Source organism: Nicotiana tomentosiformis, chromosome 4 (assembly GCF_000390325.3).
Source record: "Nicotiana tomentosiformis chromosome 4, ASM39032v3, whole genome shotgun sequence".
Classification (NCBI taxonomy): domain Eukaryota; kingdom Viridiplantae; phylum Streptophyta; class Magnoliopsida; order Solanales; family Solanaceae; genus Nicotiana; species Nicotiana tomentosiformis.
Window position 1 is genome coordinate 91,145,898 of NC_090815.1, and position 24,455 is coordinate 91,170,352.

At 35.3% G+C, this 24,455-nt stretch overlaps 1 protein-coding gene across 1 annotated transcript; it reads right to left on the reverse strand.

Moving 5' to 3' along the window:
* Positions 1 to 2,232: 2,232 nt before the first annotated feature.
* LOC104090639 (F-box/FBD/LRR-repeat protein At1g13570-like) lies at positions 2,233 to 5,162 on the reverse strand. The gene is made up of 4 exons (XM_009595785.4): positions 5,155 to 5,162; positions 3,229 to 4,090; positions 2,959 to 3,114; positions 2,233 to 2,526 (listed from the first exon to the last, which is right to left on the reverse strand). The coding sequence occupies exons 1-4, from the start codon at positions 5,160 to 5,162 to the stop codon at positions 2,233 to 2,235; spliced, it is 1,320 nt and encodes a 439-aa protein (XP_009594080.2).
* Between the last annotated feature and the right edge of the window lie 19,293 nt (positions 5,163 to 24,455).

The following is a 24,455-nucleotide window of genomic DNA, read 5'->3' on the forward strand; positions in this document are numbered from 1 at the left end:
ACATTTCACAAATAGCACATAAGACTCGATACCTAAGGGGTAATTCCCCCACTCGAGGTTAAGCAAGACACTTACATTTTTGAAGTTAGGCCGATATTTCAAAATAGCCTTCTTACTTGAATTGACCTCCGGACAGCTCAAATCTATCCAAATTAATTGTATAACTTCATTAAAATTCATCGGAAACAATTCTGGATAATAATACGTCGACTTAAAAATTTATTCCAAAAAGTCAACAAAAATCAACGCAGGACCCGCCCCTCGGAACCCGTTATAATTTTCATGAAATCCGAACACCCATTCCAATACGAGTTCAACCATACCAATTTTATCGAATTCTAATAACAACTCGACCTCCAAATCTTAAATTTTCGTTTATGGAAGATTTTACAAAAATCTTGATTTTCCTCCATTAAATTCGAATTAAACGATGGATTCAAAGGCATAATCATGGAAATTAATCAAAAATGGATAAGAATCATTTACCCCAAACACCCACACAAGAATCTCTCCAAATATTGCCATCTACCAAGCTCCAAATTTGATTTTGAGTTATGAACTCAAACCTCCATTTTTGAGACTTTTAATTCTGCCAAGTTGACTATGCATCGCGATCGCGGAGATTGGGTCACAATCGCGGGAGAAGAGAATTGAGGCTGCCAAGAAAGACCCTTCGCAATCGCGAGTAAAGGGATGCGAACGCGATGAACAATGGGCAGGAGCTTATGCGAATGCGGGGCAATTAATGCGAACGCGAAGAAGAAATAGCCAACGGCCCCAGCTCCTAATTTCTTTTATGTGAATGCGAATAGAGAGTTGCGAACGCGAAAAAGGGAAAAGCTGAAGTACGCGATCGCGGAAGTAAGCTCGCAAACGCGAAGGACAAATAATTCCCCTTCCAAAATAATACTACGCGAACGCGAATTGGGGTACGCGAACGCGGTAAAGGAAATATGCAGAGCTACGCGAAGAAGGAAATTAAGGCAATCAGCAGAGACACTTCGCGAACGCAGAAGGATCTTCGCAATCGCGAAGAAGGATATCAAACACCAGAACCAGCAGTTCAAAAATAGAGGGAAATGGTCTGTAGTCCATCCGGAACACAACCGAGGTCCTCGGGACCCCGTCTAAACATACCCACAAGTTTCATAACCTAACACGGACTCGTTCGAGGTCTCAAATCACATCAGATAACATCTAGATCATGAATCTCACCCCAATTCAAACTTAATGAACTTTGAAACTTTAACTTCTACAATCGATGCCGAAACCTATCAAATCACGTCCGATTGTCCTCAAATTTTGTACACAAGTCATAATTGACATTACGGACCTACTCAAACTTCCAAAATCGGATTCCGACCTCGATATCTAAAAAAGTCCACTTCCGGTCCAAATCTCAAAAAAATCGACTTTTGCCATTTCAAGCCTAAATCAGCTACGGACCTCAAATTCACAATCCGGACATGCTCCTATGTCCAAAATCACCCAACGGAACTAGCGGAACCAACAGAACTCCATTCCGAAGTCGTCTTCATACAGTTCTGACTACGGTCAAAATCCTAAGACTTAAGCTTTCGTTTTTGGGACTAAGTATCCCAAATGACTCCGAATCATCCGTAAATCAAACTCGACCGCACCCGTGGGTCATAATACATATTGTGAGGCTGCTCGAGAACTTAAGCCACTGAACGAAGCGTAAATTCTTAAAACGACAAGTCGGGTCGTTACATAGTCAGTTCATGCACAACTGAAACTAGGTTGGACCTCAAGAGGCAAGCCATGGAAGTACCGTTACGTAGGGAGCGAGCTCCTACTTCATTGGATGTATGATGAAAAATGGGGCCTTCCAATTAATGGGGCTTTCCAACTGAGATTTATAAAGAGAAGAGATGACCCGACATCTCAACCTGTGTCGAGCCTGTGAAAGAGCAAGCTCAAATGGAACTAATAAAATCAAATGACCCAACAGAACATGAAGTGATCAAGTTCAGTTGACTACAAAACCTGCCATTTAATTACCATCATTGCTAAAGCAAATAGCCAAAGCTATGGAACTTAAACTTAATTTAATAAATCTGTCGACATTATCCTGACCATCAAGCTAAAGAAAAACTGAAATACTTTAGAAGAGTATATAATACTCGTTTCACCAAAACTAAATGTTGATCAGCAGAAGAATAAAATGATAGTAATTATGTGCATGTGTGCTAGAGGAGCCATGCATGGTATCTATCCAAGCAGTATATTGACGTTTTGCGATGCTCGAGGGAACTCCAACAACTCGAAGAAGAAGACCCAAATTCCATTATATTCAATCAATCTCGAAGGCACAACTATCACCTCAACAAGTGAAGGACAACGAGCAAGCAAAAGCTTCATGAAATGACGTTCAATTGTGTTGTTCACATAACCTTCTAACTTTATCATCTCAAGTGACATGAGATCTTGTTCTACACAGTTTGGTGCTGTTAGAAACTCTGTAACTGCCTCTACGTTGATATCCTCAGCATCTGAGAGTTCTTCCTGTACATACATATAGCATATGGAAATTAAGGTGATACAAATAAAAGAAGTTAATTAGTAGCATAGAAAAGGATTTTTTTGATTATATACATCGATCATGTAAATAATTTTTGTACGTGGAGCTAGGGGGATATTCTGGGAAAGTCAAAATATAAAGAATTAGTGATGGAACGATCAAGGCATGCATGTGGTTTATTTATTGTGCTCCAAATAGGTTATGTGCAAAGGTTTTTCCCTTTCTAGGCATTAGTCAATTTTAAGTATAATAAATGTTTAAAATAAAAGGAAACATGTCTCTCAATTCATTAATTAAAACTTCAATGATTTTGTACTACTTGCAAAAAGGAATAATGTAACTTCAACATGTTAGATAAATACTTCAATGATTCATGAGTAATATAAGGATATATTCAAATTCAGATCTTTAATTACCTGGATTACAAGTGTATGCAACTGGGGAGCACTTTGAAGTAAGCAGATAACTGCTGAAATCTGAGCTTTATCAGCAAAACAAAAGCCTAATTTAAGAACCACCAAATGCTCCAGTGGAGCCTCAAGCCTCTTTGGAACAATAGTTGGAACTACAAACTTTGAAAGAAAACCATAAAAGCATGAGAGAAATTTTTTAAGTACATTTCAATGCAACTATAAATTAAACTATATATGAAGTAGAATAAAACAATAAGTATGCATGCAGTTCACCTTGAAAAAAAGTCCGTCCAAGCAAAACCCTGTAAGTTTAGGGAATGAAGCAATCATCTGAAACAAGGTAAACCTTCTCCAAAATTCATAGGTGTAGATTCTGTTGCATGTGACAATAGTCACCACTTTCAGCTCAGGACAGGCTTTGAGAAGCTTCAAATCCACATAATGACTATCAACAATGTGCAAACAAAGTAGCCGTGGCGCTGAGATATTAAGGAATTGGATACCCTCACAACCAGTAATCATCAAAATCAAGAGAAGCGGAGCCTCAAGGATGTTTTGCGCCAACTTTTGATTAAAAGACATTAGCTTTAGATCAAGCCTAACAAGATTCTGAAATGATGTAGAGGCAAGCGGCAACTTGAAGTTGCAATTGGTAACGTCCAAATAACTCAATTTCGCACACTTGAACAAGAAATGCGGCAAAGTATATGGAAATTGGAATGAGTTATCAATGGTGAGTTCGTTAACACCTTTGTTAGAGACATAACGTAACCAATGATCGATGTCCCAATCGTCTAATTCAGCACTTGATACGTCAAGGAAAAACTTGACAATGGGGCCATTGTGTTGCAACAGTATTTTGTTGACGATGTTTTTGAATCCGCCATAAGTGACTGATGAATCGTATTGGTTTATGTCCTCATGAAATTGGCGATCTAACACAATAATTGGATGGGTGGACCAGATATGGTACCATTTTTTGGATAACACACTCATTTGTGCTATTTCTTTGGTGGTCATACGACATAAAATTTCATCAATTACATTGCTTGGTAAGTCGGATATCCTGTCTATACGGCCAAGTCCGTCACTGTAATGATTCTTCTTTCTACTGCCGCCGTTCTTTCTTAATAATCTGTTTACAAAACAATTCAGATTTTATTAGCACATAAGTCGTGGAAAAACAAGAATGAGTTTTTCCTTTATCTTTTGTTGAGGGTAAATTAAATTAACGGTCATTGATTTGGAAAACAAATTAAAGGTTATTGAAAAGCTAGTAGTTAGAACAACGATAATTGAATGAATTTCTAAAGTGAGATTCACATAAATGAAACAGCATAATAATAAACACGGGATAGAGTCAAAAATAGGTAAAACATTACGTATACAAATTTTTCAATGAATATATGACACATGTCTTCATATACACTCTTATTACTAAACTATTAGTTAATTAATACGTACATTCATACTTTTATTTATTTATGACTTAACTATCGTAAACTAATATGATTTAGTATAAATACAAAGTGCGGTAAGTTTTTTTACTACAACATATATAATCCAATCTGGATTTGAACGATCTACAAAACTCTTGTTCAATTGCAACAACCCTCTATTTCATAATCACAATGGTTATAGGTGAACAATTTACCTTCGTGTCTATGTCAATTTGAAGATACCATTTGATGTAAATACTTAATGCGGGAGAGTTTTATTTTTGCCTTAAAACATAATACAATCTGGATTTAAACTCTACAAAACTTAGTTATGCCAATAACAACAATCCTTTATTTCATAATCACAATGGTTATAGGTGAACAAATAGCTTACCTGTCTATGTCATTTGAAGATAATCATTTATAAGATACGTTTTGCTCTAAAAATTTCGACGCACATAAAAATCGATCAACATAAAGTGATCTTTTACTCTAAACCTATTTACCCATGACCTGAACTTCTTTAAGTTTAACATAAAAATTCATGAGGAACGTCAAAGGAGAATTCTATACTGAAACATGCATTAATTGACTTAGATTAGTACACATCTTAGCGAATGTTACATAAAACATTCAAGACTTATAATAAAGACTCTCATTCTTAAAGAGAAAATCAAAGATAAAGTTGCCAGATTGAATAAACTCTATATAGAATAAATTGAGAAAACAAAGAAGAAAGAGGAGGGGAACTTTTACTTACCTCGCCATTTTAATCAGAAGACCGCAGATAAAAATTCTACCTCTGTACTTTTGTGCTGATGTTCTTTCACTACTCCTGTTATTTATAGATTTGACAAAACGTTCAAATTTGGGAAATGGCATACAAATTTTTTATTTTGGCAGGAAAATGATTATTATCCTTGAAGAAACTCAAATTGCAGTCATTGATTTTTTTTTTTCTCAATTAGTTGTAGTATTATATTATGATTTGAATTTTTTTCTATCTTGAGTATATATTCATTGGATGTAACGAATAAAATCTTATTACAGTAGCCACTCATTTAATGTAGTTGACTCCTAATTTAAATATTTCCTATAGAGGTTCCTACGAAAGTTGTTTCATCGGTGTCTTCCATGGATAAAAATGGTAATTTTTGAATTATATGTAGTTTAAATAATTAATGCACTATCTAATATTCTATATGCACTATCTAATATTCTTTGTCCTAAATTACACATGTTTCCTCTTATGAATATATGTAATTTCCCCATAAAATTTAAAATGATATAAACTAAAGCTTATATTACCTTCAATTTATTCATTTTAATTTATGTTATTTGGATAGTTTGTTGAGTTCAAGAACCAATCCATTATATTATAGAGAAATGTAATAGGTAAATTGATTTGTATTCTTATTTTGTTAAATAAATGAAATTTATAAGTAATAGGAAAGCACAGTGGAGAATGACGAGACCAATACTTCTACAATCAAATTTGAGAATGGGAACATTGTTCTTTGTTCTTTTTTACATCTAAACTTGATAAATTTCAAAAATACTGCAGGCAAACTTTTTGGATCTCAAAATGTTGTAGCTTTCTATAGAAGTAAAAGTATTGAACATCGTCTACTTTTATTTTTCATGTGAGTGGTATTCGGGCCGGCTCGGCGCACCCAAATTATTTTATGGGCATATGCTACCTTTCACAAGCACATATGCTAGAATTTAAACATGAAATCTCATGTTTTCCACTCCCTTCATTGACCACTAGCCCACACATCTATACCTCTGATGCTTGATCACGCCCAACTCACTACAAGAAATATGATTTTCTACGGCAACATTTTGTGGCGACTTATCTTTTTGCTACAATAAGTAAGATATTTGTGGCGACTCAAAAACGTTGCAACAAAAGGTGATACTTTTAGTGGCGACCCTTAAAGTTGCCACTATAAAGAACAATTCAGCGGCGACTTTGTTTTGATCGCCACTAAAATGTATTTATGTGAGCACTTAATTTTTGCCTTACATAGGAAGTTACTCGTAAAAATAATCCAAAAATAATTTTAATTATTTTTATGAATTTTAAAAGTTTTTCTTTATTTATTTTGTATTTATTCGCATTGTTTATGCATGTTAGGAATATCGTAAATCATAAAAATCATAAAAAAATATCCAAACTCCTTTCTGCTCATTTCTTCTTGAAAAAGAAAACAGCCTCCAAACTCTCTCGTCTCTCTTAAAATGGAGGTTGTCGCCTCTTGTGCCTGAGCATCCTTCGCCGACGAGTCCCAAGGCTAGAAGGAGCCGCTGCATCACTCATCTCTTACCTCTCTCTGGAATTCATGAACACACATGAAAATTGATTCCCATTCAAAAATACTTCTGAGTTCAAATTGGATCTTATATCGGAAATACAAAAGCTGCAAAAACAAACGAAAACAGAGGAGAAAACAAAAGGAAAAACAGGATAAAAGAGAGATTTCTGCACTGTCCCAATCAGCTGCTGTTTATTTCTATTTTTCTGGGTTCTAAATATTGCTGGGATTTCGAAAGTGCTGTTGTCCTATATTGGAAATTGTTAGCTGAGCCCTATCATTTTTTTGCTTAAGAGGTAAACTCAAAAGAACCCCTTTGTATTTTGTTATATTTAGTGATGAATGAATTCTTATCTTCTATTTGAAATCATGTTTAAATGTTGATTTACTGTTTGAATTTTATAATAAGTTTGTTTCTTCTGGATCTTTCTGTATTGCTTCTATTTTGTTCTAAAATGCTGGTGAGCTGGTCCGGGTATTTCACTGTTGGGATCCATTTTTGCCTATTTGAGCAAATGTCATTGAGGTGTTATTTTTATCATTAAATTTGTCTTGTTTTTTTTTCTTTCTTTTTTTTTTGTTGATAATTTTGCGTGAATAATCATGATTAAAATTGATGTTCATTTGTTGAGGATTAAGATTATAGTGCTGACATTACTGTTTCCTCATTTACTCATAGGAATTAATAGGCTTTAAAAATTAAGTGGCTACGGTTTTGAAACGCAATAGAGGCTACATTTATAATAGAATTAAACGGCCAAAATCAGAAGTCTTAAGTCAAAAGGGTTGTTCGTTAATATATGAGCCCATTAGGAACAAAGATGCACGTCTTCTCAAATATTCTTTCCATAATCTATGACCTTTCACAAGTTATCTAAAATTAAGGAAAATTAATTGACACATGAACATTCGTAGTTTGTTTCAGACGCGTCTAAATAAATCATCGCGACTATGGGTACGATTCCCGTGGCATAGTTACGATACATAAATTTCAATTCGAGTGTGCGTTTCACGTGACTCGACTTCAACTTCAAATAATAATAAAAATAAGCATGTCGTCAATCGCGGGTGCATTTCATGTGGCGCGGTTTGCGACGTGTGCCAAAACGATAAGTGTACGACATCGTGGCTTGTTCCAGAAATAATTTCATAAATAATTAAAAGCGGTTAAAAAGCTAAAATGCACAATAGGTTATAAATATGTATTAATCAGATAATTAGGTCAATTATTAATAGTTGAGCGACCGTGCTAAAATCATGAAATTCGGGAGTGCCTCACACCTTCTCCCGGGTTAACAAAATTCCTTACCCGGTCTTCTGTGTTCGCAGACCATAAATAGAGTCAAATTTCCTCGATTTGGGATTTAAAATAAACCGGTGACTTGGGACACCATAACTTATTCCAAGTGGCGACTCTGATTTTAATAAATAATCCCATTTCGATTAATGTCACTTTAATTGGAAAAACTCCCTTATCCCCTATCCCCTTCGGGAAAAAGGAGGTGTGACAATTTATTTTATCTAATTAAATATGGCTGAAAAAAATATTGTAGCGATCTATAAATAGTTGCCAATAATTGGTCTTTCGTGGCGACATGGTCAATACTAAAGTTGAGCTTTTGTATCAACTTCTTAGGTCGCTACTAATATTTTTATTTTAATATTGGTACTTCAATTTCTTAATTTAGATAATTCAAAAAGAAAAGAGAAAGGAGAAACACAAAACATAAAGAAACTCAAAATGATTAAAAGAAAAACCTAAAATGGTTTCCCCCTTGCAATTCGGAAACCCATTTATTAGGGAGTTACCTACCTACCTCCCTTCCAAATCTGAAAACCCAAAATCCCTCTCAATTCCCCAAATTCCCTCTCCCGTTCCTACTTTCCCCAATTCCCTCTCCCTAAAATTCCTCCTCAATTTCGCTGCTTATCTTCTATGGCAAATTCACCTCTTTTCTCATTCCCCCTTGGGTTTATTTGTTTATTTAGATACATAGCAAAACCATAAGAAATCTAGCCTCACCTAGGGGTGTTCAAAACCGAACCGAAACCGAAAACCATAAGAAATCTAGCATCACCTAGGTTTGATCTCTAACATTTCTTATTGGAGACTTATTGTTTAAATAAACTGCACAAGAAACAGCTTCGGCCCAAAATTCCTTGGGCATACTTTTAGCTTCAACATACGTCGTCTAACCATTTTAAGAATCGTTCTATTCTTTCTCTATGCAACTCCATTTTGTTGGGGTGAATAAGGTACGGTTAGTAGGCGACGAATTTCATGAGACTGCCAAAAGTCATTAAATTCTTTTGAAGTGCATTCGCCTCCTCTATCGGATCTTAAAACTTTAATTTCATAGTCACTTTATTTTTTTATAAGTGCTTTGTAATTTTTAAAAGCAGCAAAAGCTTCAGATTTTTTGTTCAAGAAATAAACCCAAATCTTTCTACTAAAGTCATCAATGAAGAGCTGAAAGTATTTACTTTTACCATAGGAAGGTGAAGTTGGAGTGGCTTGGTTGCTCTTGACATGGCATCCTTTGAAAAACTCCTCCTTGCATGTTTTCCAAGAAGACAAGTTTCACACAATTGATTGGGATGGTTGATCGATGGTATCCCATGTACCATGTTCTTTTCTCCCATTAATTTGAGTGCTTTAAAATTTAAGTACCCAAATCGCATATGCCTACACCATGATTCATCTTGCATATTAGCTTTCAAACACTTTGCACAATTGTCTTAAGATTCAGAGAAAATAATCTTTTCTTTGCCATATGGACTTTAGCAATTAGAATTCCACTTGAATCTCTAAGCTAAAGAGGCATATTTTTCATGAGGATATCATATCCATTTTCAAGAAGTTGGCCCAAACTCAAAATATTAATTTTTAATTTTGGCACATAATAAACATCTTGAATTAACTTGTGGCCACTATTTTTACAGGAAATTAAAATCGTATATATCCCTTCGATTTGAATATCTAAGGTATCTCCAAAGGACACATTACCTCTCACCATTTTATTGATCTCCACAAACTTTTTTTTGCATCTACACATGTGATTGCTTGCTCCATTGTCCAAATACCACGAGCTACAATCATCCATATCTTCTTCCTTGAGTGCCAACAAGGTTCGCTTTCTCTTCAACATTTCTACGGTATTTTCAAGAGTAATGGCCAAATTTATGATAATTATAACACTCAACTTTTGATTTGTAATATCTTTGTCCATTATTTTCTTGATAGTAGTCACGTCATCTTCCTCCTCTTTGTCCACGACCACGACCTCTGAATGTTTGGTGGATTTTAACTTCATTGTTGAAGTTGTTACCATTACTTCTTCCTCTTCCATGACCGTTACGGCCTCGTCCTCATCCGAACGGAAACCGAAACTTAATGGCTTATTGGTATCGGGTTAACGGTTTAACAGACGGGGAACAAATTGAAATTTTTTTATTAATGGCTTATCGGTTTGGGGGCGGATTATTCAATTTTCTTAACGGATAATCCGTTAACCCGTTAAGAATATATATATATATATATATATATATATATATATATATATCAAAAACCCTTCCACTTCTTCCGGTACTCTATCTCTAAGTTCTAACGCCTAATTCCTAAATAATCAGAACTCTTACGTACTATGCATCAGAAGATCCAGGCTTGGCTTAGCTTAGCTTATTCTCCCACCTTACAACAAGATTGTTTAAGCTGATGTCTATGGATCACCTCTGCTTTTATTTTTTTAAATTAATGTCTGTTGTCTATGTTTAATAGAAGAACAGCAGTATTGTGCCACAACTTTTTTCACTCTACAACACATGACACACTACATCATTCTTATGTAGGCGTTAACAGATGTATGTCTGGACTCAATGTGTAATTTCCTATTCTGAATTTGTATGCTAGGCGGTCAACAAATAATTAATGCATGCAATATAGATTGAATTAGGCCGATAAACCGCCCGATAAGAGCTAAACCGATACCAATCCGCCCGATATCTTATCGGGTGGCTAGCGGATTAATACATTTAAAAGCCGATAACCGTTAAGCCAAACCGTTAAGAGTAATTAACCGCCCAATCCACCCGATAAGCAGCCCTAGCCTCACCTACTTCGGCTAAATTGTCTCACAAAAAGAGGACCACTCCCGTCGCTGGCGAAATCTCTTCTTTCCGTCTCATTCTCTGTTGAATAGAACATTGAGTTCCTTATCGTTTTTTCTCTCTAGATTTTGTGCTCTTTGCTCTCATGAGACTAAAACCCTAACCCATTTTCTATGTTTTGATGGTATGCTTTGTTGCATTGGTGTATGTTTCTGAATCGGTTCGCCGGCGTGGTTTTTACACATTTCAACCATTTCTCTTCCATCTTCCTCACCTGTTGAGGTATGTTTTTCTTTTTTCAAGATATTTTCATCAGTTTCTGATTTTTATTTGGTTGTATATATATATATCCTTTAGATGTATTTTCAATTTCCAATCCCAGAGAAATAGGAGCAATAGAAGCCCCTCCTTTGCTTGATGAAATTCAAGGATGGATGTATTGCTCTCTTTGATGAGTTTTCTCTTTTGCTCTTGGTATAAGTTTCCATTTGGACATAGGTTGTCCTTTTATTCCTATCTGCTGCCAAGTACTACTGTTGCGATAGCTAACGATTTATTTCTAATATAATGAAAATCCTTGCTAATGTGTTATGTGAGTTTATTTCTAATATAATGAAAATGCTTGCTAATGTGTTATGTGAGTTTATTTGAGGAGATAAATTGCAAGCATATATATTTTTACTGGTTAGTTGTAGCAATATTATCAATTTAATCTAATTCGTGCAAGACCGTTTAAATAAATTATATTGCCTTATATCAATTGAAGGCCCTTAATGTTTTATTTTTTATTTTTCATATATGTGCACAATGATAATGAACAATGAAGTATTCTATTGTATATTTAATTGGCTTTTAGTATATAATATTCCGCTTGAAAATATTTTTGGTGTTTGTTGAATGACGTTGGATGCTTTTAATATTGGTAAACGATTCACATGAATATACTTGTGTACTAACTTTAAAAGAAAATAAGGTTGCCACTGGAAGACTATTAAGATTAGCATATGTGGCGACTCTAGTCGCCACTAAAACATAGACAATTGTAACAACAAAGAGCTTCCGAATGTATAATTGCTTTAGTGGCGACTTTGTCGCAACTACAACTTATATTTTAGTGGTGACCAACACAAAATTTTTGTAGCGTGTTTATTTACTTTTTGTGGCAAGTTTAGTTTGCCACAAATGTGTTCTTTTGTGGCGACCTTATATAGTCGTCACTAAAAATATTTAGCTACGGTTGTACTTGCAACAAGCAAAAGGTCACCACTATAAACATTTAGCTGCGACTTTGAGGCCTTCTGTAGCGACTTTAGACGCCACTATAAGTACAATTTCTTGAAGTGACTCTAGTCCTAAAAGGATAAGCGGTCGTTCCAAATATAATTCGGTCTAAGAGTCCGAAGTCGAATCCCACATAGAATTACTAAAGCTTAGCTACAACGGTTCAATATCGCTATGAAATACAAGTTCAAACAATTTTCAGTCATAAAGATTGTAATTTTTATTTTAAAAGTAATTAACTAACAAATAAGCAGTAAAATTATCAACTAACGAGGATGATTGGAGCAAATGTTAAGGAGAGTTATAATTTTTCGAATTGTTGAAACCTTCTCGCTACGTCTCCTATAATTTCACTTAAGTATTCTCTATTGATCGTGAGTACTTCATGTATCTAAATTCTCTCCTGAGCAATTACAATAATTTAATAAACATATTTTCCTGAACTACGCTAGCTGGCACTATCTCAGCACTCACTATGACCACGTCAAGACTTTGTTATTCCTCAACCCACCTTTAAACCCGCCGTATTGATTCCTCACATACATTATGAGTACCTTTGTTCAACAACCACCTAAATATATACCCTTTACTAAGTAATATATAATAAATAGTCACAACAATTAATGGCCATTCAATCAACTGAAATAAGCACGTAGTGAACAAGTAGAGAAAATAAATTCAAAGGCAAAAATTATATTTGAATAGAAAAGCTCATTCCTCAAAATGCTCAATCAAACTCTAGATAATTATATAAATAGAAATTTTGCTATTCATAGTCATACTAACAATTATATTAATAATTAAAAGCATTAATCAACAAACAAGAAATTAAGGAATTGAAAGAAGAATTCTTATGATCCGTTGCTTTGCATGCACTTGCTTCAGCTGTCTTTTCTCTAAAAAATAATATCTTTCCCCATCTAAAACGAGTTTACAAGATATTTATAAGATAGGATTGAATTTTCCAAGTTCAAAATCCACAAGAAAACAAAAATAGCTCGAATAGAAGCAGTCATCGCCCATGGCCGCCCCGGCCTTGGCCTAGTGCCATGTAAGGCGCTGACCTTGGCGCCTTGGGCTCCGCTAGGCGCCGAAGTTTCACCGCCTAGCATCATCTAGGGCGCCAATATTTCATCGTCTAAGGCGCCAATATTTTAGTGCTAGTCGATGTCTAATGGCAATGATCTTCCCTTACCTTGCACCATTTGTCGTGCCCCGTTTTCTCGTAAAAGCGGGTTTCGACGTGTGACAACTCTTTTAAACGGGTATTAAAAGAAAAGAGTCGACACCTAACGATTTTTAAGGAGCGTTCGTGCACCTATTTGCAAATAACTATGTTCAACTAATTTTCGTCATCAAAAATCAGGTAAGGGCTCAAGTTACCTCAAAGAGAAGGGGTTAGGCAGTCTTCAAGGTCCACAACTGTGGTTTCCGGCCGAATTTCATACTATACGGATTATCAAATTATAACTACCATATGTGAGCATATTAATTAAAAGAGAGTAGAGAGTCCAAATAATCGATCAATTTATTCAAAGCAAAGAATAGGATGAAATGATTGATTAAAAGAAATTACATTCAAATGAAGGAAATAACTTGTCCACCAATAAGTAATTGGTACAACTCTTGAGAATTACTAGATACATCCTAGTCCAATCTAAGTTTCAATAAGCAAGTGTACAAGTAATAACCGTGTATGGGGGAGGGGGTACTAAGTTTTTTAGCCTAAAGGATCACTTTGTACAACATAAATAATATTTCGTAACTCCCTTAAGTATAAAGGTTGCTCATATTATTCAACGAACACCGACTATCATCTTGTGCTACCCGATTACTATCTTGAAGTTGCTTACCTAAAGCGTACTAGTTCAATTCTAAATCGCGTCCTATATGTGCTGACCCGCCCCATGCCTATGGTCCAGGAAGCTTTGGACCTACTATGTGGGTGGTAATTCTAGACTCACCTAGGCTGCTCAAAATAATAAAAACTAAACGTCACACAATCAAGACAAGTAGGATCAAAGAATTGCCATTTAAATTCTCCTTATTGATGTGGAGAATGCTTAAAAAAAGTTGGCTTAGCTTGTGATGATGCTATCAGCTTATTGAACCAGTGATGCTCTACTCAACCAAAAAATGCAGTGCACCAGCTAATCCTTAAGGTTACTCCTGACATAATATGTTGGGAACAATATGGGCAGAAATCAATCACAGTATCAAGAAAATGCCACTAATTAAGGTGTTTATATATTAAACTAGTAAAGAACATCATGTTTTTGTACGGCTTGGAAAAGGAATAATGTAACTTCAGCATGTTTAATTCGGTTAACTTTTTGCTTTCAAATTATTAATTGCACATTTCTATAATTGTTACATGTCATCTAGAACAAGCTAGCGATCACTGTTTCAAAGAAGCATAAGTAATAAGAGTATATATTCAGCTCTTCAAATTGGGGTGCACTTTGAAGTTTGAAGCAAGCAAATAATTAACAACTGAAATCTGAGCTAGATCAAGAAACTTAACACCTAATTAATAAAAGAGCCTGCAAATGCTCTAGTGAAGCTAGCCCCGAGCCTCTTTGGAACAGAATATGGAACTAAAAACTTTAAAACACACCAAAAACATTAACAGTATATGAGAGACGATTTTTAACAATTCAATAAAGCTAGCTAGCAATAATAGCATATATAGAAGAAAACCTAAGTTTGCAGTTTAATTACCTTGAAGCAAAGCGCCATAACTTTAGGGAATGAAAAAATAAGCTCTGAAATGTTAAACCTTCTCCAAAATACAAGAGCAATGGAGCTACAACAATGTTAATCGAATCAAAAGTCACAATAGAAATGGGTACTGTTGAAGGTGACACATTAATTGTATACTCAAGTGTCTCATTGTTGAATACTCAAATAAGAAAGAAGGCAATGTATATGGACGTTGCATGAAGTTTAATTTGGACGGTGAGTTCCTTAATACTACTGCTACTGACACGAAGCAACCAATCATCAATATCCAATTTATTCAAATCAGCCCTTGATATATATGTCAATAACAAACTTGATAATCCGCGGGCCATTTTGTTTGACAGTGTTTTTGTAACCATTAGCGACTGATACTGTGCTTTTGTTTATCGCCTCACGGAACTGCTCATTAAGCACAAGGATTGCATGTGTAGACCATACATGGTTCCAATTTTTTTGACAAGACACTCATCCTTGCTGCTTCTTTAACGGCATGCGATATAAAATATCATTTATTATATTTTTTGGTGATGTTCGGCTAAATATATATATATATATATATATATGCTAATTACCTCGCATCTTGCTCTATTACCGTTGATTTTTATGTGTGTTATGATGATTTGAGCTTAACTTTGATATTGATATGTATAAGTGGTGATTTGAAGTGAAATGAAGCAAACGGGCACGAGTAAGTGAAACAAAGCAGAAAACGGAAGAAGGAGCAAAGGGTTCAGGGGCACCAGTGTCAAAAGCCGAATTCGAAATTCTTCACCGCCTGGGCCACTGATCCGTGGTCAAGTCCGGACAAATTACCTAGCACAAAAATAAAAAGGTTTCTTTGGTCATACACGTCACTAACAAGTATAAAAGGTTTTTAGACCTAATTGTGTAGGGAGGACGACAATTGGGAGGTGAAATGGACTGGGTGGAGTAACGTTAGAGCAAGGATCATCCAGTTCTACATTCTTTCATCTTTCTTAATAACTTTATCATGCAAAATATTTGTGTAATCGTTATTATAACTATGTGCAGCTAAGTTTCATAATTTTAATTAGGATTGTGGTTAACCATGAATATTAGTATCTAATTGTTATTCTCTCATTTAATGCGAATTTTCATGTTATGATTATTTCTTTAACTCTGTGCATAATTATTTGATTATTTGGCTAACAGTTAGATTTTATCAATATTTATGACATACTTGGAAAAACCGTTCTTAGATTAGAGAAGAGTTAAAGAGAGTGTAATCTTATTCCTAGGGTTAAGGGTGGATTTATAGTTATGATAGGAATATACTTAGTCACCACTCACCGCGCTTAATTAAATACCATGAGTGTAATGCATTCATGGTAATTTCATTGGAATATAAGCGTTAATCTATCTTGGGTAGGCGAATAGTAATTTGGAAGAATACTACAAGTAAATTGAATTCGGTTTATTAGCAACCACAGGTAATTCGAGTTGAAGGAGAATTAACTACAACTCAATAGAATTGGTGAACTAGCCACAATCCTGGAGTATTCATCTCTACTGAAGTAATTCTTAATAATAATTCTATGTCGTCGTAGTTTTATCTGTTTATTTAATTTCTGTAATAGTAGTTTAGTAACAAAAACTCAACCTTGGTAACTCGATTAGATTATAAAATTTTAATCTAATTTAATTAATAGTTAAAAACAAGTCCTTATGAGAATGATATTCTACTTATCATTTTATTACTTATTGATTACGTATATTGCGTGTGCGTTTGACAGCAACACTTGATAAGTAGGATATTCCGTCTATACCATGTCTTTAGCTGTAATGATTCCCGAATGTAATTTTTTGTACTGACATCATCCTTTCTTAATCTGGTACAGGACAGTTCAAAGTTTAAATTAGCACACAAGTAGTTACAAGCTTGGCTTAGTAGTGAATGGGTTCAGATTTTGTAGAAGGTTGCACAGGTTCAATTTCTGTTAAGTGCAATTTTATCCTTCCAAAAAAAACACTTAAGTAGTTGGAAAATCAAGAATAATTTTTATTTTTTAAACTTTCAACCCATTCTTTCTTAACACACAATACACATAAAATTAAGTCGATCCACATAAATGTATTTTCTTGCTCTAAACCTGATTAACTTTGATCTCAACTTCTTCCTCAACACACAAAATTTGAACAAAAAATATTCATGAAAACATCGGATGTTAGGCCAAAATGCTATACTTTTAGTACATTACTCGCCCAATATTTTTGTTGTTTTAGTGAGTTATTGTGCGAACAATTTCGCTAAATTGTGTTATTTTATGCGTAGGAACATCAGAATGAATCATCGAATGAAAGTTGCACAAAACGTGGACAAAAAACACAAGAAAAGAGCCAAAAGCATCAAGTACTCAAACCGTGCTACAAATCAGGCTTTGCGAGGTCTAGAGTCAGGTTGATCGTGCTATAGACCAGGCTTCGCGAGGTCTATAGCCAGGTCGACCGCTCTATAGACCAGGCTTCGCGAGGTATATAGTCAGGTTGACCGTGCTATAGACCAGGCTTCACAAGGTCTATAGCCTGGTCGACCGCACTATAGACCAGACTTCGCGAGTTTCACGACCCAAAATTCACTAAAGGTCGTGATGGCTCCTAACACCGCCGTCAGGCAAGCCAAACAGTGGATGATTAAATAAATTACTCATTTTAGTATTTTTGAAATCAGAATTTCATCAATTAAGTAGTAAGAAATAGAATTTTACATGGTAACTGATAATATGTTCACGACTACAACAATGAACTACCCATAAGCACTCCCAAAATCCGGTGCACAAGTACATGAGAATCAACAAGGAAATATAATATAATTCAACCTCAGTCTGGAATACAAATTAGACATGAGAGTATAAATAACTTTGATGGAGACTCTGCAAGCTGCGGATCGTAACATAAAATGTAGCTCACGGTAAGTCCCCGCAACATCCGCGCCTCTGCGCCCAAAAGACCGCCAGACATATATGTACCTGCACAAAAATATGCAGCAAGTGTAGCATGAGTACATAAATCAACGCGTACCCAGTAAGTATCTAGCCTAACCCCAGAGAAGTAGTGGCGAGGGGTCGACAATGATGATTACTAGTGGTCCAATAAGGCAAATACAGTAAGAAGTAAAACAGATATGGGGCAGAATAAATACACGAATTAAACAAATATAAATATGTGGTACAATCTTCTTCTCAACAATAAACTCAACTCTCGATTAGCAGTCACCTCCTCCCCCGGAGATATATATATATATATATATATATATATATATATATATATATATATATATATATATATATATATATATATATATATATATATATATATAATGGACCTCACCAGATGGGTCACCATAATTCAAATCAGGAAAACTCCCAAATACACTGGCCCTTTGTACAATTAATACGCACGATTCCATAGAAGGATTTTTACAGAAATACCGAGGCGTACGGTCCAATCCCATCATAATCTGGTATATAACCATAGATACATCTATTAGATATATTGTCGAGGCAAATGGCCCGCTCCCATGAGAGTGTGTTACATAATTCTGCCGAAGCAAACGGCCCGATCCCATAAAGTGTGCGCACTGCCGAGGGTCGAACGACACGAACCATAGATGTATCTATCTTGCCGAGGCGAACGGCCCGATCTCATTAGAATAAGAAAGCTTTGATGGGCCATTGACCCCACTCACGAAGGGACATGTGAGTTTTAGAAAAGCTTTAGGGAAAGCCCTTCGATGAGAACGCGTAACGTGGGAGAAATTTGTATGAGGAGTACAATTATCCCGTGGCAATTCATAAAGTTCATCTGATCTCTATAATAACGAGTCTACCACTCTACACAAGTCTAGTCTCAAGTCATAACAAAAAAAATAAAGGAATTTAATAGGCAAAAGACTGTTCAAATAGTACAGCTATAGCATGGTGTGAGCCTAAGTCTACCCGAACAATAACATGAATCTAGCTACATACGGACTATCGTCATCTCGTGCGTACGTAGCACCCACGACCAGTAGCACATAACAATTACATCATCTAGGGGTGGTTTTTCCCTCACAGGGTTAGACAGGAGACTTACCTCACTCTGAAGTTTCATAACCGGCTCCACACCACTCTAATACCTCAAATCGATGCTCGTCGTTCCAAAACTAGTCAAACAATGTGCAAACCAATAAAAATATACTCTAATACTCATAATAAATCAATTTATAACAATCCCTAACTCTGCTCGAAAAGTCAATCAAGTTGACCCTCGAGCCCACGTGCTCAGATTCCAAAAATTTACGAAAATAAATATAACTCATATGGTCTATATCTAGAAAATCATCCAATTTCATCCATGAATCGGCCCTCAAATCAAAGATTTACCATTTCTCAACTTTAGGGGTCAAAATCCCAATTTTTACAATTCAAATACGGATAAAAATAATAACCAATGAAAATAATCATGGAGAAACATCAAAATAAAGGTCAGATATTTACCCCTTGTTGAGATGATAACAACGCCGCGAAAATTACCTCAAACGGAGCTCTAGAACTCAAGAGATGCCTAAAATACCAAAATAACACGGTCTGATTTTTATATACTGAGGGATTTTCGCTTTTGCGACAAACCATCCGCACCTGCGCATTTCCAGGTGCAATTTCTGCTTTTGCGGATCAATTATCGCACTTGCGGGGTCGCAGATGCGGACCCAACTTCGCATCTGCGAAGCACCGGCACCAGCTCTATTCTGCGACACTAAAATGAGCATAACTTCCTCATACGATGTCCAAATTCGATGATTCTTTTTGTTATGGCTCCGTAATTACGATACATATCTAATGCTTTAATAAAAACAAAAATTGGAGCTCTTTTTCTTAATGTGATACCATTTATGATTGAAGAAACGAAGTCGAAACATCAAAAACGAGAGCAACACAATCCAAACCTATTCGAAACTCACCCGAGCCCCTCGGGACCATGTCTGAACATACCAATAAGTCCCAAAATATAACGCAGACCTGCTCGAGGCCTCAAATCAGATCAAACAACATCAAAACTATGAATCGCACCTCAAATCGAACTTAATGAACTAATAAACTTTCAACTTCTACAACTCGCGCTGAAACATATCAAATCAATCCGGAACAACGTCAAATTTTGCACATAAGACCCAAATGACATCACAGACCTATTCCAACTTCCAGAATCGAGATCCAATCCCGATATCAAAAAGTCCACTCCCGGTCAAACTTTTCATAAACCTTCAAATTTCTAACTTTCGCCAAATGACCCCGAAATGACCTACGGACCTCCAAATCCACATCCGGACGCGATCCTATGACCAGAATCAACATACGGAGCAATTCCCATGCTCAGAATCCCAAACAGATATTAATAACATTAAAATACACTTCAACCCAAATTTATAAAAAATTTCCAAAATACCAACTTCCCAGAATAAGCGTCGTAATGCTCCCGGGTCATCCAAAATCCGATGCGGACATACGCTCAAGTCCACAATCATCATACGAACCTATTGGAACCTTCAAATCCCGATTCCGAGGTCGTTTACTAAAAGTCCAACCTTAGACAATTCTTCCAACTTAAAGCTTCCGAAATGAGGATTTTCTTTCCAAATAAACTCCGAACTTTTTGAAATTAAATTCCGATCACACGTGAAAGTCACAATACCTGAAGTGAAACTTCTCAAGGACTCAAACCACTGAATGACGTGCTAGGGCTCAAAACGACCGGTCGGATCGTTACAGCGAGGTATATAGTCACGTCGACGACCGCGCTACAGACCAGGCTTCGCGAGGTCTATAGCACCGTAATTAAAAGTCGCGGATTAAAAAATCCAAACCCGAATTTTGACCGGGGGATTGACATAAATACTCCCAAACGAGTTATTCTTGGGTTGGACACGATTTTGGAGAAAAAAAAGGATGCCAAGCACAGGAGGAGTCGTTTTTAGGGTAGATTCAACCAGAAGGGGCGTTTTTGGAGATGGGATTTCAACCTAAGGAGGCAAGAACACACCAGGAGCAAGGCAGAGATTTCTTCTATGAGTTTTTCACTTCCTTCTTTCTATTTTCATTATTGGTTATGAATTCTAGTATTGTAGTTTTGCATACTATTATGAATAGCTAATTTATTATCTAGAGTTTTGATAGATCCTTTTGTAGGATAAATTCTTGTTATGTTTTTATATAATTGAGCCGCTGGATTCCTCTACTTGTTCAACTACGTATTTATTGTTGTTGATTGAATGACCATTAATTAATTGTACCTATTTAGTGTGTATATTGCTCGAGAGAGAGTACGCGAGAGTACGCATTTAGGTAGTTGTTGAACAACATCACGCCTAACGTATGTGAGTGATTAATACAGAGGGTTTAAAGGTGGGATTAGAGATAACAAAACCTTGGTGCGATCGTAGTGAGCAGTGAATTAGTGCCAACTAGTGTAGTTCGAGAGAATGCGTCTAGTAAATTGTGGTAGTTGCTCGAGAGAGAGCTACGATACCCCAAGTACTCACGATCGGTAGAGAATACTTAGGCGAAATTATAAAAGGCGTAGCAGGAAGGATTCCGACAATTGGAAAAATCATAACTCTAGACCTCCTTAGGCTTGCTTCCAATTTCATCCTTGTTAGTTGGTAATTTTACTGCTTTATAATATTTGTTAGTTAATTAGTAGAAATAAAAATCAAATCTTTATAACTAGGAAATTTTTTGGACTTGTGTTTCTTAGCAATATTAAATAACTGTAGCTAAGCCTTAGTTCTCTCTGGGATTCGATTCCGGACTTGTAAATCGGATTATATTTGCAACGATCGCTTAATCCTTTTTATAAGGCATAGTTGGGCGTGATCAACATCAAAGGAGAATTCTTATACTGGAATATCTATTCATGAAACCTTTACGTACTTCAGCATTTCAACTAGAAAAACCCTACTATGGTGAAGTTGGAAAGTGAAGGATTCGCAGTATTAAGCAGACAAAAAATGATACACAACAAAGAAATTGAGAACTTTCTAGTCTGAAAGGTGGAATAGCTTCTGGACTCTTTTGTTTTTTTTTTTTGCTTAAACGACGGACTTTTATTGAAACAGGAATTAAAGAGAGTTATTACATCATGGAACTGATCTTAACAATGCAGTTCCTAAAAGGTTTTTGCGAAAATTTAAAGAAGCAAATTAAAGCTTCTGGACTCACTAACAAAAAATAACAAATCTTACCTCTTAATTTTTTTTTTTTTTTTGCTGATGTTCGATCTTTTTACTCAATTAATGTGGTTGTCTCCAAAATTTAAATCTTCAAAATATTTATAATGGTTCCTTAAGTCGTTCAACGGTAATTCTTGAATTATCTCAACTTCAAATAAATATATATACTATATAACACTGTTTTAAAAGAAGTTTTCGGGGCGAGGCCTACCAAAAATACCCCGGGGCGATGGTGTGGGGCGAAAGTCTCAAGAGGCGTACGCCCAATAATTTGGGGCGTATGCTCGGGCGTTCGAGACACATTTTTTTAGTGAGAAATATGCCCCAAAGATTTTTTCAAATTAAAATAAAATTTGTTGAATAAGTCCTTCATATAATACCCAAATTCTCAAAAGTTAATTTAGTAATTACTCAAAAGGTTTAAAAAGGAACTCAAAAGTATTAAATTTAAAAGTCAAGATATTTTTTATTGATTGAAGCCCTAATTCATGGTCTTTTTCAATTTTTTATCTTGTCCACTAGTCTGCTAATATCTCCTAAAAGCAATGAATATATTTTTTTTTACAAATACAAAGAGAACTACATTCTCTTTCATAGCATCAAGTTCAAAGTTCAAATTGCAGGTTAATCATCCTTTTTGTTCCTCCATATAGAAAACTTTATTCTTTTAGACTCAAATTACTTGTGTTTGTAAGTAGCGTATAATAGATTGTTTTGATTAGTTTTTTGTGTGGATAGAGCATATATATATATATATATATATATATATATATATATATAGTTTTTTTTAATTTTTATGCAATTTACTTGTTTATAAATATTTATTGTCATTATATTATTTTATAAAATATTAAAAATTAAAATACCTATGGGACTTACGCCCACGCCTTTTAAAACAGTGCTATATATCAAAGGATTCTATATACCAAGTATTGACACATGGTCTTGAGAAGAAGAAAAATAAAGTATTGACACATGGCACTTATTGAGAACATAGTTTCCACTTTCCCCACAAATTCAAAATAAAAGGATATAGTCTCAAGCTTTACCTTATTCTTCAGTAAAACTGCATGGCTAAGCACTTTATTAAAATTATTTACGGAAAAGATGAGAAATGCTCCTGACATATTGAAAATAGTATAAATTTATCCTCCTTTCATCTATATTGGGACAAAATTGTTCTTGACGTTAATTTTTGAGTTAAAAATGTCCCCTCTTTTTAATAGAACTATGAGATGGCAAATATAGGTCCTTTAATTAAATAGGTGGCATTGATGTATTGGTCCACGGGCATTAGACCCATAAATAACCAAAAACAACTGAAAGCCAATTGTGTTCAGCAGTAATGGTGGAGTTGATTTCACCAAGTTAGAAACTGTTCGAGTTCAACAATTTCACCACTACCCTTGGATTAGTAGATACTGAAGCAATGCTTTAAGCTTAAAATTCAATCTTCACAGCAAGGTACTGAAGCAATGCTTTAAGCTCCAACCAACTTTAATCAAGCAGATTAACACAATTGATCTCAACAAAGACACTCAACAGCAGAGGATTCAACAACGCCCACTACGAGCTCCTCGAACCAACAGCTATTCCCGATTCTCAGCCTTAATTCAATAGGATTTCCGAATGATTTCAAGTTTCAACAAACCTTAATTAGTATTTCAAGTTTTTATCAACCCCAGATTCGTTCTTGAGAAGGAATTAGAAAATTTCAACCAACAGACTTTAAATTCAGTATAAACTTTTCAAAGATTGTAGAAGTGATGTTTTGAAACCAGATTTAACTCAAAATCCCAGACTCAAAAGTCGAAACACCCAATTGATCTCGTGACAAATTTTCGGGTTCAAAATTCAACTCAAGCTTTTGGATCGTTCAACAATGGCAATTCAAATTTTTCTGGTACAAATTCAATATTTCCAACAAGTATTGGCATTAATCAATTTATAATGATTTGCAGCCTCAAGAAATGAACAAATTTCAAAATCTTTCCACAAACTTCAGATCTACTTGTACCCTATTCCTTCGATGCTTGATGTATGAACCTACGATTTTTGGTTCAAAACTGGTGCAAACAAGCTCCAATCAATTTTATCTCTAACTTATACTAAGCATCTTCATCCTTTAACAATGGTGGATTCTTCGCAATCCAGCCCCAAAAATCGTCAAACTAGATCTAAACAAACAAATCTAAATGGCTGAGATTACTTTTGGGTCTGGTCGAATGCCACGTGGACCAATACTATTTAATTAAAGGACCCACATTTGCCATCTCATAGTTCTGTTAGAAAGAGGGAGATTCTTCGTCCAAAACTTAACGTTAGGGACAATTTTGGCCCAATAGGTAGAAGAAGGACAAATTTAATATTTTAATCTTTTTCCGA